The 17950-nt window shown below is 41.7% G+C and overlaps 1 protein-coding gene across 1 annotated transcript; it reads right to left on the bottom strand.

Moving 5' to 3' along the window:
- Positions 1 to 5187: 5187 nt before the first annotated feature.
- On the bottom strand, positions 5188 to 17644 carry LOC134447899 (ubiquitin-conjugating enzyme E2 H-like). Its single transcript, XM_063197611.1, has 7 exons — positions 17338 to 17644; positions 12648 to 12724; positions 11387 to 11461; positions 10882 to 10921; positions 10712 to 10764; positions 8107 to 8235; positions 5188 to 6782 (listed from the first exon to the last, which is right to left on the bottom strand). Exons 1-7 carry the CDS (start codon positions 17388 to 17390, stop codon positions 6664 to 6666), a joined length of 546 nt encoding a protein of 181 aa, XP_063053681.1. The 5' UTR covers positions 17391 to 17644; the 3' UTR covers positions 5188 to 6663.
- Positions 17645 to 17950: the final 306 nt, after the last annotated feature.

Genomic DNA, 17950 nt, shown 5'->3' with positions numbered 1-17950 from the left:
TTTAAATCTGGGATCTCCCAGATAGTGACCTCAGTCTGATGGCCAACTATGGTAGCTCAAACTAGACAGGGCATTGTTATTAGAGGACAGAGCCAGGGCACATTCATGGCCCAGCTACACTGTATTAGTTTGTACCAAAAGTATTCGCTAACCCAACCAAATGATCTGCATCAGGCGTCCTAGTCACTTGGCCTGGCCACAGATGTACACATGGGTTTGCCGCAAGACACTGGCAGCCAACCACGTGAGCTTATTTTTTTGAGTTGTGCGCAGCTAGTTTCGCACAGTCGGGAGAGAAAACAAAAATGTACAACCCATGTATAAAATCAAGCACCTGGGCACGCAGACTGTTTTAAAAATAAAAAAAAAGTGAAAGAATGGGCCGCTCTAAGGAGCTCAGTGAATTCCAGCATGGAACTATCATAGAATGCCACCTGTGCAACAAATCCAGTCATGAAATTTCCTTGCTCCTAAATATTCCACAGTCAACTGTCAGCTTTATTTTCAGAAAATGGAAGAGTTTGGGAACAACAGCAACTCAGACAATAAGTGGCAGGACACGTAAACTGATGGAGAGGGGTCAGCGGATGCGGAGGCCCATAGTGCAAGAGATCATCGACTTGTTGCACAGTCAATTGCTACAGAGCTCCGAACTTCATGTGACCTTCAGATTAGCCCAAATACAGTATGACGAGAGCTATGGAATGATTTTCCATAGCTGATAAGCTGTAGTTCATACACCGCGCTCTTCCGTGTGGTGCGTCTCCAGTTGAATAACTTGAAAGGTGAAAAAGTGGATCGCACTCGGGTTCTTCTTTTTTTCTTTTTTATTTTGTATTTACATAGCAGCAGAAATGTATGCTACTATGTACACTTCTGCTGCTATGTAAATACAAAATAAAAAAGAAAAAAAGAAGAACCCGAGTGCGATCCACTTTTTCACCTTTCATAGCTGATAAGCTGCCAAGCCATAAGCTTACATCACCAAGTGCAGTTTAAAGCATCCAATGCAATGGTGTGAAGCATGCCGCCACTGGACTCTAGAGCCGTTAGATGGATTCTCTGGAATGATTAATCACTTTTCCATCAGGCAATCTGATGGATCAGTCTGGGTTTGAAGATTGGCAGGAGAATGGTACATTTCGGACCACTGTGTCAAGTGTGAATTTTGGTGGTGGAGGACCTATGGTGTGGGGTTGTTTTCAGGATTTGGGCTTGGCCCCTTAGTTCCAGTGAAATGAACGTTGGATGCTTCAGAGAGCCAAAACATTTTGGAGAATTCCATTCCCCCAACCTTTTGGTAACAGTTTGGAGCAGGCCCCTTCCTCTTCCAACATGACTGTGCACCAGTGCACAAAGCAAGGTCCGTAAAGGCAAAGTCTGATATGAATGAACTTGACTGGCCTGCACAGAGTCCTGACCTGAACTCGATAGAACATCTTTGGGATGAATTAGAGCGGAGACTGAGAGCCAGGCCTTCTCGACAAACATCAGTATGTGACCTCATCAATGCACTTTTCGAAGATTGGTCAAAAAATCCTATAAACACACCCTCAATCCTGTGGACAGCCTTTCAAGTTCAGTTGAGGCTGCAGTAGCTGCAAAAAGTGGATCGACATAATATTGAACCCTATGGGTTAGGAATGGGATGATACATAAGTTTATGTGTGAGTCTCTCTTTCTCGACATTACTGTTGCTAACTAAGTTAGCATCGTACTTCGCAATTTCCCATTGGAAACCTAGTAAGTTGCCTGCCAACTGGTTAGCAATGATGCAGGTCAGCGAATACTTTTGGTAATATAGTGTACAACTCGCCAGGCAAAACATATTCTGCCAGTAGGGTTTGAGTAAGGTTACTGATGTCATGCTCGGCTCTGCTGGTGGCTTGGGGTGTAGGATTTCTCTCCTCCGGCCTGCAGGTGGAGCTGTGACTGACAAGAATTGGGCATCTGTGGGCTGCTGATTGGGCAGCCTATAAAAGGGCTCCCTAGCCAGCATGTTCTCTCGCTCTCTTTCTCTCTCTCTCATCCATAGGGCTCATTTGTGAGGCGGCTGTTTGGTCAGGGCCACCGGCAGCCTGGATTAGACCACACTTACACCTTTTACACTTATTGATACACATTAACATTATTGATATCTTATACATGTGTAAATAAACCCTCTTTTTTTGTACAAATCGGTGTGCTCTCCCTTAATGTCATAACCGCTTACAAGCCAGTGGTTGGGATATATAGGGGCTCGTCCGGTAGTCGAACCTGGGACCTCTCACACCCGAGGGGAGAATCATACCCCTAGACCCCTAAAAGGTTGCCAATTTAGTCTGACAAAACACTGGGGCATTACAGTGACCCAACCTAATCCAACTCAACACCCCTTTTTCTTGTAAGCAATTGTACCCTTCATTTAGTGTCCAGGGGTAGAGTATTTGAAGAGTGTGAATCTATGTGTGAATTATTGGCATTCAAATATTTTGAAAATACTATTTTTCTACTCACATCAAATGCATTTTGCAATGCAATGGAATGCTCAATAAAACAAAACTCCCAAAATGGACATGTGTTATTTTGCAACGAACTACTTTTTCCAGGGACAGACCAGTAGCTCTTTGAGTGCCATGGACTTGAAAACGAGTCTTTTCAGAATGTATGGCACAGTGCCAAAGACTTGGTATCAAGTCAATTGCGTTTTTTATGGGGGGTGGGGCCTAACACATTGATCTGGTATGTTTGTTGTTCACATAGACAGAGAATTCAAATTTTCATGGCTCTTGAAAAAACACTCAAATGTTGAAAAAAGCCTGGCAACCCCCCGGTCTGAATTTGAAAATGGCTGGCACTCAATGAGTTAAAATCTGGGACAATGGGGTAAAACCAGGAACGGTTGCAACACTGAATTTGAATGTGGCATAAGCAGAATCATATAGTATAGAAGTATATAATGACATGTTAAATCAATCTTAAAATATCATTTGGACACAGCATTCATTTAGTTTAATATGTACTGGTTTACTCAAACACTTACTAAACACAACTATCAAAAGGTAAACTGAGCACTGAGCTCTGATTAACTAAGTATGCCGAATTGAAAGGCCATTCCAATGCTTTTTTGGACACACTACAGTAAATCCTAATGAAAGCTGTAGAGGCCAGATTAACCAAATTAGTATTGCTGTAGTCTTGCCCGCTAGACTTTTGCTTTTAAATCCTAACAAAAACAACTCCTGCTACAATGAACAAGTTCAGAAAACCCTTAAAGACCAGAGAGTAATACTAGGTTCTCACGATTTCAGCTTATTTTCATTTAATTACCTTGTTAAAATGTTAAACCACAAAATACATTTATCTTACTTTGAAGAAACAAGGAGTACGTCATCCCGAACAATGCTTTCAGTCAAGATGCTACCACTCCATCTGTTGACAAAGGACACTGCCTTGTTTGTTTCCTAACTCAAACATAACAAAACTGGCTATTCTTACTTCAGCCTTGCCACTGGTCCTTAAAATATTGCCTCTCCTCTCATTCTGTCTGTAATCGGCAGGCATTTCAACATTCCCACTGCTTTAAAGTAACACTAGGCAACTGTTGGTTTGAGGCTCTGCTTACAGGCCAGATTCGAATGATCACTAGTTACAACACACAAGTGATGACCAGGTGTTCTTCTGTCAATATGGCCTACCCAAGTCTGGACTGATAGTCTTTGTATATAATGCATACAAGCCATTTCCCAGGGGGCTGACAGTCCTCAGGAGGCAACGCTGTTGGGTTGTTTTTTTATTTTCTTAGAGACTGACCCACAATTGAGAGCGGGCGCCACAAAAATGCCTGGGCCTTCCAATTGAGCTGTGCTACAAAAAACGGCAGTGGTTAGGGCAATGGCTATGTTATCAGTCTACGGTAGCTAATTTCAAGATTGACAGGAGAATGGCACATTTCGGACCACTGTGTCAAGTGTGAATTTTGGTGGTGGAGGACCTATGGTGTGGGGTTGTTTTCAGGATTTGGGCTTGGCCCCTTAGTTCCAGTGAAATGAACGTTGGATGCTTCAGAGAGCCAAAACATTTTGGAGAATTCCATTCCCCCAACCTTGTGGGAACAGTTTGGAGCAGGCCCCTTCCTCTTCCAACATGACTGTGCACCAGTGCACAAAGCAAGGTCCGTAAAGGCAAAGTCTGATATGAATGAACTTGACTGGCCTGCACAGAGTCCTGACCTGAACTCGATAGAACATCTTTGGGATGAATTAGAGCGGAGACTGAGAGCCAGGCCTTCTCGACAAACATCAGCATGTGACCTCATCAATGCACTTTTCGAAGATTGATCAAAAAATCCTATAAAAACACCCTCAATCCTGTGGACAGCCTTTCAAGTTCAGTTGAGGCTGCAGTAGCTGCAAAAGGTAGATCGACGTCAGTGGTTAGGGCAAGGGCTATGTTATCAGTCTACGGTAGCTAATTTCAACAAAGTAGCGCATATTGACAGAACACGAGAACAAGCCAACTTACGAGCATGGTTTTGCCATGCACTGGCTGAGTCATTCATCAACCCAAACAACATGCAGAGATGATTCCTAAACCTTAGAGATGTTGCGAAGAAAGAAACTCAAAATCTGTCCAGGGTTCTTAGAACTTTCTGCATTCAAAGTGTCCTTAGTCAGTCTGGAGACATTCCAGAATTCCCACTGTCCAGACATTGTATGGAGCTACCAGGCATTTCAGCATTCCAATTACCCTCGGAGACCCTAGATCAAACACCAGGTTTTCCTCTGTCCCCATTGCTCTTGCTTCATCCAGTGGTCAGTTGTACGAACAAATGGCCTTTAAATGAGATCTGTCAGCCTATTTAGGAAGTGAAACACATAGGGATGTGTGCCTAGAAGCAGGGAAGCCAACAGGGGGGGGGGGGGGGATAAAGGGGTCACTTGTCCTGGGCCCAGAATTGGATTCTCATTACATTGTATAGATTAGGTATGGGGGCGTTTCAGACGTTTTTGTCCCAGGCCCAGCCACAGCCGTCAGCGGCCCTGACTAGAAGTAACTTATCATTGCCAAAGTCATCATAATGGAACTTGATGTTAACATTCTTAATCTCAACTGAAAATGCTTGCATTGTTCAACGTTCAATATTTTCGATAAGATTTGTTTTTAAGGTTTCTACTGGTAGGCCTTTTATCATTCCCAAACACAAGCTTGGTTTCCCCCATATCACTCTTTATTGCCATTTCCTCTCCTGCAAAACACACCTCCAAGTTTGCTTTACAGACATGGCTTGTACATTGACTTTTACAAGATTACAGTCCTACTGACACAGAGTAGTAATCCATCCATCTTACAGTAGTCATAGGGGATACAGAGCCATTGCTGAGACTGGCAACATGGAGAATGATATGTGGGACTATTTTTGTATTAACACATCCATGTGTTAACAATCTGGAAAACAGGATAAATGAAACACACACCAACACCCCCACCCCAAACCTCCCCCCTCCCTCCCTTCCCACAACCCCAGATAAAAACTGAATACTGTTTAGCCTACACAAGATGTATACATACACACAGCCAGTTACCCAAAAAATATCTGCAGGCTATTTTTTGTTTGTTTAAAAGCAATGCTCAGGGCATTTTTTTTTCTTTCGGTGGGCATCTCTGTGTTAATAATCCTCGTGGTCACAAGCAAAGGATAACAGACACGTAAGAGACAAAAAACCAAAACGGGAAAGAGGCCTTTTTCGCAAACCGGCATGTCATCAGTCGGCAGCCTGGATAGCCATCTCCTGGTCAGGCAACAGTTCACCTGAAGAATGTCTTTGTTGGAATGGAAGGCCAGACACAGGAGTTCCCATCTGAGATCAGAGAAGCCAACTGATTCTCAGTCTTGGTGCCATGTTCTATGTACACAAGATGCTCCTAATATGAACAATAAGGTGAAAATATCCATTGTGCATATAAAAAAAGGTCTTGCTGATGATTTTTTTTGTCCACAATCCCCTTTTTAGTCCCGCCCTCCTCCCACACACAACGCAGAATAAGCAAGAAATCCAAAAATCCGCAGAAAAATTCATCAAGAGGCAAGTAAGGTAGTACATAACGAGCACAAGCCTTTTGAGATCCTTACTTAGGGCCCTTACATAACTATACTTGTATACTGTAAAAATAAAACAGCTCATTTCAAAAAAACGTGTGAAAGTGAACTTATTTTTTAGTGTTGCCACGGTATAGCAACAACAGCATCCTTTGCCTTTTTTTTCTCCCAGTGGGTGCAGGAGGCCACCACTTATCGTCACTGCGCTGTCCCCACATCAGCCCAATTTTGCTTGTTTGTTTGCTTGTTTGTTTGTTTGTTTTTGTGACGAATAATGTTAGGGGTAATGAGTCTTCTCATGCAGTCAGACTGGGCTACTACTTATTTGTGGGACAGTACATGACGATATTTACTGACATTTTGTGGAAGGGAGGGAGCATGATCAAGAAATTATAATAAAAAAAGAAACCCTCACAAAAGGGTGGCGTTTTTACACAGACGCGAATATAGTCATAAAAATTCCTGTTTTAGTAATAAAAAATTGCCATGTTTAAATATGAATATCATAAGTCTGCTTCGAATATTTCAGGAAAAAAAAGAGAAAAATATCAGTCTTTGTGGTTGGAGAAGAGTGGGGGATGTCACTACAGCTCCATGTCCTGGGCCTCGTCCTCTGAGAAATCTGACATGCTGCTCTCAGACGAGGAGTCTCCGTCCTCCTGCTCCTTCAGCGCCTCCTCTGTTGCATATTTCTGGATGTATTCTAAAAACAAACAGAACAAACGGAGAAGCAGAGATGTAATACAAGCATACAAGGAGACAGGGCTGCTGACAACCTTGGCAAGGCCTGTGGCATAATCATCCCCTCCCGACACATACAATGTAATGGGGACCCAATAACCCCATCCAGCCCACTGCCCCAAGCCTGGGACAACATACCAATTTATCCTCTACCCCCGTCAGATGGCCTGCAAGGAGGAATTGAATGCAGATTGAAAAGTTCTGAAGAACTTTACAGAGGTAGTAGCCTAGCAATCGGCTTCTAAGTCTGGCAAAGCGGACACAATTTCAGGGTTCAAATGAGTACTTGTCTTAAACCTGCCCCGTCAAGCCGTTCTTTATTTAGTTTACTTCTACCCCCAGGAAGATTTGAAATTGAGGTAAAATAGTTGGGCCAGAGTGAGTTGGTCAAGAATGTTTTGGGGCGTCACAGAAAGTATGGGCAGATCCAGGCTACTGGGTTTTTGCCTGGCAGGTTGATTGCAGCTGGTCCATGAATCTGACCTGGCGCTGTCCTCCAATTACAACACTCTGTCTAGTTTTGCAAATGTGTAGCAAGTCATTGGGACGGACTTAGCACTAAGGGTGTGAATCACAGCCTCCATGACAATACGATTCGGTATCGATTTCTTAAAGGGACACTGTGCAGGAAATGGTCAAAAAAGGTACTGGAACTATGCTGCTCATTGAAACTAGGCTCCCTAGTGCCAAATTTGATCTTTACATGAAAGTTTACTAAGTAATAAACAAATATTTTCAGGTATTTTGCAGCTAAAAATGGCTCTTTTAGGAAATTCAAAATGGCGGACCATGGAGAAGATCCCCCTTTTCATGTATGAAAAGTGCATTTTTTCCAGTCATAATGAATACTTAGAATTTGATGGTGGTGGTAAGTATTCGTGAAAAAGGTAATATTAGTGAGTGGGCAGCATGAATTCTGGAAATAAACAACTACAAATCTCACACAGTGTCCCTTTAAGGCAGCAATTCAATTATTTTCGGTACTTAAGAATGCCCCACAATACGATTTGATTTGATTTTTTCCAATTATTTTTCCACTGTTATTATGTTATGGAGCTAGGGCATTGGACAGGGGCCAGCGATTCGATTATTTTCTATACTTTAGAATGCCCCAACAATATGATACGATTCAATTAGATCGCTAGCCGTAGGATAGATGCATCGATACATTTCGATTATTATTATTTACACCCCTAGAGCTAGAAGAAGGGGAGAATTTCCACCAAACCAGGTGCTTTAGTACATGTAACATATTTTCAGCTCAAAAGGTGAGACTCAAGACTGACCTTTGATTTTTTGCTTGTACTCCTCTGGCCGGTGCAGGTACATGGCCGCTGCGTCTCCATTTAACGGGTCGATGGGGTTAGGGTACGCTAATAACTGAGGTAAAAATGACTCAAAAATGTTGGTGAGATCTGAAAGAGAACACAAGGACAGTTTTAATGTAGTAGAGTTTTCAAAAATCTAGTCAGATGCCAGCAACATGCACAAATCACAACAATGCTTACAATAGAGCAATGATAGGCAACACTTTCTTTGAATGGGTATACACAAGGGTCTCTTGTAACCAGCATAAGACCCGTGTCAGGAACATTAATAACACATTATGACTATGACAGTTGATGCTTAATGTTAGTATCGTTCATTTTTTGGAATGTCATGATTACCAAGCTATGTCAACTTCACATTCCAAAAATCAAATTCCAAAAACTAAAAGCGGCTGACAGGGTCCCAGATGACCCAACCCAGACGTAATAGAAATGTATTAGATAGAAGAGAAATGTAAATTGACTGGAGACTTTCCTGCTACAAAGCACTTTTCATGCCGGCACAGATACCTTGCTCGCAGTTTTATTTCAATATGGGGTAAAATGTAAAGCATAATCTCCATCCTCAAGTACAAGACCACACATAAACTCAAGAGCACATGCATCAACTACACTCGCCTCCAAAAGAGTTGTCGCCTACCCATCTGTTTGGAATAACAGCTAATAACCTGACTTTCAATTAATCACTTGGCTTCAGAAGTCACTCATATGAAAGCTACAACCCTCTCGAATGCAAATGAATGTACAAAAATAAATTTCATGCACCAAAGAAAGATTGACCCTTTAATGAACATAGACAGGGCAGATTTTGACAGGACAAAAGTTTTGTCGCCTATCGAACATAATGTGAAAATGAGCAGATAAGTCACTTCAAAACACTTCAAATACACAGATCGGGTGTCATACTTAATCACTGATTCACTCACACCTCTCCAGAAAATCAACTTTGGCCTTAGGTGTATGTTTAAGGTCATTGTAATCATGGAAAGCAACACAATGAAAATCAATGGAGTTCAATGAGAGATGGTGACATATTTGCTATTCGTAGAGCAATACATTTTTAACTTCATGATGTAATCAATGATAAAAGCCCTCACACACCAGCAGCATGCATGCAGCTCCACATAAGAGCTGTATCCCTCCCATGTTTGACTTTAGGCACCATGTATTTTTTCCAAATTCTTCACCTTTAACACCAAAGAAGTCTCTCCCACTGTCCTGTCTCAAAAAAGCCAGCCAAGAGTATGTCAGGCCTAATTCTGACAAAAATGAAGGCTAATGGGACTCATACTCTGAAGTCAAGATCCCAAGCTCAACCATTTTAGAACTGATAGCATCAAAACTATATGGTGTTGGAGATGAAGAATATGAAAAAAGAGAAATGGTGCATAAAGTGAAACATGGTACAGATACAGCTCTTATGAGGAGCTGCATGCATGCTGCAGGTGTTTGAGGGCTTTTATCATTGATTAAATCATGAAGTTAAACATGTATTGCTCTACGAATAGCGAATATGTCACCATCTCTCATTGAACTCCATTGATTTTCATTGTGTTGCTTTCCATGATTACAATGACCCTAAACATACACCTAAGGCCAAAGTTGATTTTCTGGAGAGGTGAGAGTGATTCAGTGATTAAGTATGACACCCAATCTGCGTATTTGAAGTGTTTTGAAGTGACTTATCTGCTCATTTTCATATTATGTCCGATAGGGGACAAAACTTTTGTCTTGTGAAAATCTGCCCTGTCTGTGTTCAATAGAGGGTCAATCTTTCGTTGGTGGATGAAATTTATTTTTGTACATACAGTACATTTTCATACGGGAGGGTTGTAGCTTTCATATGAGTGACTTCTGAAGCCAATTGATAAATTGAAAGTCAGGTTATTAGCTGTTATTCCAAACAGATGGCTAGGCGACAACTCTTTTGGAGGCGAGTGTACGTGTCTACCTGTGGGAGCTTTGCCAATACTGTCCCTGACAGACTTGCAGAGACAGCAGGGGTCCCACACCACTCGACATATGGAAGATATTCAGGGTTCCCACACCTTTTTCATGAACAAATTCAAGCACTTTTCAAGCACCTTCAAGCACCAAATTGCCAGTTTTCCAGCACCTTTAAATAGGTTGCGGGAAGGGGGTGTGGGGGTCCTCCCCCAGAAAATGTTGTGTTTTTAAGATGCAATTTCCTGCATTCTAATCAATTTTAGGGTGTCAAATGGCAAATTCCATCTGACATCTCAGTCCCTCAGATTTTTGATGTACCTGAACAATCTATTTCTATTATTTGGCTTACTGAGTTTGACTTGACACAAATTTCAAGCATTTTCAAGCGCTTCACCAAACATTCAAGCATTTTCACAACCTTGAAAACACTTAATTGAAATTCAAGCATTTTCAAGGATTTCAAGCACCAGTGGGAACCCTGATTATTATACCACTGTGTTTACTACTAATAGTTTCTCTACTCTTCTAATAGCAATCAGTGGAAATACTAGAAGGATCCACGTTAACTTCATTAATGCTGATATGAGTGTTGGGCTCCAGCCTCGGATCTGCTTACCGTAAAGGGCTGTCCACGTCTGGTTGATGACATCTAGACAAACAGTGCCTGACCTGAAAAACATATAAAATGAGTATTTTTAATGAATGGATGTTGTATGCATGTGAAAAACAATGGCGGGGAATGTTTAAAAATAGTTGGTTTATGGATCTTTTTTGTAGTGTACTTACGCTTCATCAATGTTTGGGTGGAATATTTTATTCATAAAACCTACAAAAATAACAAAGGCCATATCAGATCTCAAATCCAAGCACAACGCAAAAATGTGTGATGTTTTTTTTTTAATTAAGCAATGATTATTTTATTTTTTTTAAAACATCACATAGCTGTAGAAACTGAGCCAGTCTACAGGTGTTGCAAGTGATCACTGACAAAATACACTGTAATATAATTAAACATAAAAACAGGTTTATACTTTCGCATTTATCCAGACACAAAGTAACAACAAAAAGTTAGTTCTCAAGTTCTTTATGATAAATATTGTTTATACAATCATCACTGGCCACTGAAAATGTCTGACAGCCAATTGTGTGTTGATATAGCTTTTTTCAAAAGTTTGACTCATTTAAGAGCATGACTCAATACAGTGACTTCCTGGAACAATGAGTTGGCAGCAACAACAGACACGACAAAACAAGGTGGCAGCATGAAGCAGTGTTCTTGCTCATGTCGTACCTATTGATGGAGACTTGAAGGGGTATTTATCTGGCAGGTCCACTCGCACCTTCCACACGCCTCCTTCATATGGCGCTGCAAAATTATAAATTAGAGTTAAAAATACAACATGGAAACGTGCATTTACACATACCAATAGAATTCTTAGTGTTTTTGTACTGGTAATTCCAAGTTGATTAAACAGTTTCTCTTGTATCTGAAGCAGTAGGTGGTGCATATTTTTTCTTGCAACATGACATGGAACAAGGAAAAATTTAATTCTGTCTTCTCCAACCATCCAAAGCCAATGCTTGCGATTAGACTCCATGTGAGACACAAGTGAACTCAAGAAACTACTAAACAGGAATATTACCAAAAATGGTCATGAAAACATTTTTGGTGGCAAACTGATGAGAGTGCAGGGCAAACAGCTATTGAAGACCACCCCATAGAATATGCATGTGCTCTGCCTGTGCCCAGCTGAAAGGAACAGCCAGTGACTTGGGCGGACACATGCTCCGCTATAATTAGAACAGCACATCTCCCAGCTGCCTGTAGAAAATCAAAACAACACAAAAACGTTTTGCCTGATGTGTTGAGATTCCCTTGCTCTAAACCTTTGATGACCCTTGCTCGAGTCAAGGCTAACTGAGGTTAGTCAAAGAACCCCACATCCATTTTTTTTTTGTCCTGGGAGTTGGAGCAAAGTAACTTAGACAAAAAAAGGAAAATGTCTATGTCAACCAGGATTTCTTGCCCTTTCGTTTCTTAAAAAAAAATGGTGACACTTTCCTTGTTAAATCAAGGCTACTAGACTACTAATACAGGGATGTCAAACTCGGGCCCGGGGGATCTGGCCTGAGGAGTAATTTTATTTGGGCCGCGAAATCATTTGAAGTGTGTCTGTGTAATACAGTTGGCTCATACACATTATTGATATATAGGGAGGGTAATAAGACTTGAACATGAAGTTTGGTGTGTCATAGGGATATGAGTGGGCCAAGACCAGTGAAACAGCTCACACTCGTATGCAACAACATACAAGCACATGTGAACTATGATGAAATTTAAATACGAGTAATGTGTCTGTGCGCACAATTTTTGTCCCCCCCAACTTCATTCAAAATGTATTGTGGTGGCCCCTACGTCAATATAAGTTTGACACCACAGCACTAATAGAACATGCATGCAGTGTGAAGGAGCTGTGTGGTGTAACTGGTGTGTGGATGCAACTGGTAGCAGAGATAAGGACAAAGGCGATGAGTAACACCAGAGGTCTTACTTCCTTGCGGCCCGTAAAACTTCACCACAAACTCGTTCAGCCCGCTGAGGATGGTGACTTCGTGTTTGCTTTCAATGCTGTCGTCACGTCGTTAAGGAACATCAGAGTGAGTCAGACAGAAAAAAAACCTCTTTGCATGTTTTCAGGGTAGTCATGCAACAGATGACAGGAGATGAAGTTGAAATTAGTACAGTAGGGCTTTGTATGTACAGTATAGTCTTTAGGACCGTTTTAAAGCATTGACAGAAGCCAAACAAACCAATAGATTACCCATTGTTCTAGTAGCCCTTATTTACAAATGGATTACCTAGTTACATCTTTTTTTTTTTTTACACATTAGCTATACTGCATGTTATGCGTAGAAAAAACCCTGTTATATGCCATTGCCTACAATGGGGTTTTGTACCATTTGTCATGATTAAGTCGTTTAAGTTTGTGTTACATATTGCTGCCAAACTGTTTCCCCTTCAGGTACAAAAATATCAAAAACCGATTGAAATGTTTATAGGACTTGAGGCAACTCTTGACTTTACTGCATGTTGCGAGACATACGTCGTCATTATCCCCCTCCTCCTTCAAAGGCAGCGCTAGGATGGCCAAATGCAGCTAACAGTGGTGTTTCAGAGTTCATGCAAAATAAGACAATACAAAAAATCTATTCATCTACATCAAATCAGTCAGTCACTGGGCCGCAGGACATTTTAAATAGACTGCATGTGGCCCGCGGGCCGCTAGATGAATATGCCTGGTCTAGGGTAGCTGCCACAGCCTACCATGATCGCTGTACGTAGTTGCACTTAGATGCATGTCCAAGTGGACCTACATACTATAGGAGACATCTCCCTCATAGAGACACCCACCCACATGTTCAGCACAATGATGAATAAACACATGGAAAAAACGAAGCTCAGCTTTAGTGAAAACTCAGGTCATGGCTGCCAAGGGATGGCAGAACTTAGATCAGGAATGATCAGAGAGATTTCTCACCTCACCTCACCTCACCTCACCTCACCCACCCACAGTATAACACCAAGAACACTTTTCCATTAGTGCTTGGATCAATGCCTGAAAAAGGTGTGATTTAAATGGCCGGAATTATTATTATTTTTATTTTTTTTATTCTATATATCGATTGGTGGCAATTAAACACACTATGTGTACTTCTGCTGACATTTTAGGGAGTTTTCCTTCTTAGTTCTTATATTGGCGGTTTTTGAAGTGAGCTCTTCTGTTCAAAGTTTTAGAGGGATGTTTCCCCTTGAAGTGGGTGGTATGCAGTCTTCAGCTGTTTTGTTCTCAAGCCCCATTTCTCTGTCAATCAGTTTGGCAAGCCCAAAAGAATGCTTAAATTGCTTATGAGCCATCACTGGAATTCTACCACCTTCTCAAGTTATGTGGAATAAAGCAGTTTCTAAATGCTTATGCTATCAACATTACAGGACAGGCCTCCCACACATGCTGCGAGTGTGAGCATATTACAATGAGATTAAACCAGATGTTGCAGTGAGATCCGAGATTCACAAATGACACACTGACAGCTCTGTCATCTTCACTACTTCACCCCGTGTTGAAATTCCTGCCTGGTGAGAAGTGGTCCCACGTCTCTTCTGCTCCTAATCCAAACAAGCCACTGGCTCCACATGTCCTCTGTCTACACCCCCCCCCTCCCCCACCAACTCCCTATTAGCACTCGCAAAACAGGTCACAACCTGCAGACCTACACAGCGTCTAATCAGGTGTGTTAACTCCCACACGTCAGCAACAGAAGCATTTTAATTATTGACGTAGCACACTTTGTACAGAATCTAATGCTTACTGTACAAACATATTAATCTACTCACCACAACAAAGTCAACTGAACTCTGGAATCTGCAATTATGCAATTTGTTTACTACTGCACAGGTCATCCATACACACAAAAACTGGGTCTTTCCATCGCCACAGTCATCCCTACAATAATAACCATAACTGGATTAATCATTTCAAAATCAATGAACAATTTGCTAAAAAATGCCAGGTTATCCAAAGGAATTCAGCAGTTATTTCCCCAGAATAGTTTGTAAACCCACCCAGTCAGCCCAACTCTATGGCCTGCCCAGGTCATTTGGTTGGAGTGTGCTATTCCCAACCCCCGCTCCTGACTAGTGGAGAGTTTGTTGTCCTCGATCAGCTGTTTGTGAAGCTCCGCCTCCAGTCCTCTTCCGGATGGTAACACAGCAGCCAATCCCCTTCCGAGCTGCTACTGCATGCGCACAAAAACAATACCAGACCCGATTGTCCACACAGGATAGCCTTTGCCCAAACTTCGGTGACTACATCCCGCTGATGCAGACAGTAAAACGCAGTGGGGCAGACGTTAAAAAGACTAAATGGATAATCTACGCAAAACGACGCTATTTACAGAAACACACATCGCATCTATTTGAGTTAATCTTCCAGATGGTTTCACCGTCAGACACGACTGTGTTTATAAGTGAGAGGAATAGATTTTCAGAATTATTTACAGGCATCAATAACAAGCCATATTTTTCCGCATTCGACATGTAATCCACAGATAGTGTCCTATTCGGTACAAATAACAGCGATGTATGACTACATCACTCTGGAGCTACAATGTTTACCAACACAAACAAACAGGGAACGCTGCAACGTTGGCCTAATCAAGACACTGAATTAATATATCCCTAGGACAAATTACTGTAATCCAAGCTTTACGGTCAAATTTCGAGCGATCAGCGATTGTAGCAATAGCTTCTCGTTGGCTTTGTCTTTATCAAACTAGAACGCGCAAACACAATATTCGACTCCATTGTTTCCGTCATGGCTGGCATCAACTTCAACCCGTGAACTAATAGAGCTCTTCAGCGTTGACGTCAACTTGTATGCGGCGTTTGGACTACCGGTTCCCTGGCGATTTTTTACATTGCAAAACGCCATAGAGATTCAGGTTTGGCAAAAATATAAGTTGCACGGCAACAACGAACATTAGCGTGTCCCCGCATCCCTTTCTCATTAGTGGAACGGATCGTATCATCATGTTGGTGTATTCACATGTTAAATCATGACGATTATAATTCAATATTGCTAACCCCTTTCTGATCATTAAAACTTCCGAACTACATACTTTCCTTTGGTTGCCATGGGTACAACCTTCCGCACGTACATGCCGTTAGATACTGGCGCCGTTTCTGTAGTCGCCAAAAGCTTCCGGGTTTAGCATATGGACGCAACATCGTATTTATGTCGAAGTTTGACACAAAATGATCAACCATGTCATACCTACAGCCTATTTTTAACACCCTCGACAGTTTGCGGGGGTTCGCTAAGCGCGTGCTTGCACTCGGAGCTTATTTGAAATTTACCCCTATTCATTCCCAATGGAGGCCGGAAGCCGATAGGAACCAGGACGTCCTTAAATGCTAACATGAAAGACTACAATCTACTACATGCTTCCGCTTCCGCTGAAGAACTCTATTAATCTTGCATGATAGTGGCAACGATTGCACATCAACACTCGTTTTGAAACCTTTCAAATGTTGCATGCATGGCATACTGGATCAGACAAGATTGTTCTCGATTGCAACCATAATGTGGCACACCAAAGACTAGAGCTCTGCTCTACCCATAGAATAGGTCGACAGGCATGTTTAGTGCTGTGTTTCAATGCTGTGTTTTCGTTGTCTTTCCATGCTGTCCACCTCCCCACACCATAAGCTGGTGCCTATATATAGAGGCTGCGATACACATACATTTCTCCCCCCTTTCCTCAAAGCAGGCCTGTCAACAGCGTCGGCCTACTCTGACGATTACTCATACAGAAACCTCTTTGTAAATCTGCCAAGGCGTATGTTGTCAAACAAGAGACTGTGGGTGCTAAATTATTACGGAGTCCACAAAAAAGATCATCACGACAGCTACATGTTCGCTGATTCGTGTTTCAAACCTAATCAAAGTGCTAGCTGCCCCTGCACCTTCTCTGAACTGGTTCCATCTTATTTGGTTGACTATGTCAGTTTACTTAGCTAGCTAGCTGTCAACGCTGCACTAGATTATACAACGCATTAATTTCCGAAGGTTTAGCCAGGTTGCATCATGAAAAGGCAATAACGTTCTGGCCTTCACCGTCTTCGCATAACGCAGCTGATAGTTTTCAATGGTAGTTCAGTCAGCGTTACAGATAGCTAGCTTACGTGAACGTTAGCCAATACCAAATTAACTCGAGTTGTTTTCCTCAACAGCTCCGTGGCTAGCTACCTAGCTCGACAGCTACGACGAGTTGAAGCTCAGTAACTAAACTATTTCGGTGATTAAGAGAACCTAACGTTTAAATGGAAGTTATGTCGTTAATATTTTTGGACAAACACAGATTTAACAAAGCGATCGTTTTGATTTCCACAACCTACCTTCGTCAATTAAGTGCAGCATACAAAAGGGTTTCAACCCAAAAGATAACACTAAATAAACAGTTTGGTGACAGTCAAATATGGTCTGGTATATTTACTGCCCCATTCTCCTACCTAACTAAAAAACAAAAGTATTGTAGTTAACTTGACAAACTAAATCCCATTACACAGAGAAATAATAAACAAATACAATATAATCCCAACGCTTTGCCATTAGGTGTTGATAACTGTCAATGTAATCTGGGAACTAAAACATAATATTCTTTTTATCTTCAGAAAAAGGATACAGTTTCACCACGTCGGTATCCATTCGCCTCTTGCCCGGACTTGGAGACGACATTTTTGCGTCCCTGTACGGTGCAACACTGCAGTGAAATCCTTTTTGTACGATATGACAACAAATATCGGAGGTTAATCTTACTTCATCCACCAAATCTAAGGTATTCCCTTCCTTATTTTTTTCAAACGTTGTTCACTTTCACCCCACAATAACCTCTGTCAACCACGAGAACTCTGTTCACTGTTTCTCCTGAACGTTCTCTCCCTCTGCTAATGACGTGTCAGAAGCGACGCAGCAAAGTGGCCTATATATTACATGTCACACCAATGCGCCATTGTAGTCCTTGTAGTTTGTAAATGATTAACTCCTCCATAGGCCGCAAATGATAAGTAAGAACAGCAATGTATCTACTGGAGACGTATTATTCTAACAATGCAATTCAAACACATATTTATTAGCTTACACTTTGATCAAAGTAGATGTTGATTTGAGTTCCAAAGGGGGATCTTTTGGCTGCTGAAAGAACATCCCTTCTGTAAAGCACTAGGCCTATTAGTTGAAGGTGCCTTTGCCTCCTGCCACGGGAGCGTACCTATGTTCCCCGGGTCCTTTGTTCCCCT

Source organism: Engraulis encrasicolus, chromosome 4, assembly GCF_034702125.1.
Source record: "Engraulis encrasicolus isolate BLACKSEA-1 chromosome 4, IST_EnEncr_1.0, whole genome shotgun sequence".
Classification (NCBI taxonomy): domain Eukaryota; kingdom Metazoa; phylum Chordata; class Actinopteri; order Clupeiformes; family Engraulidae; genus Engraulis; species Engraulis encrasicolus.
Note: the sequence above shows the minus strand (reverse complement) of the source record. Positions and strands in the feature narration are given on the sequence as shown.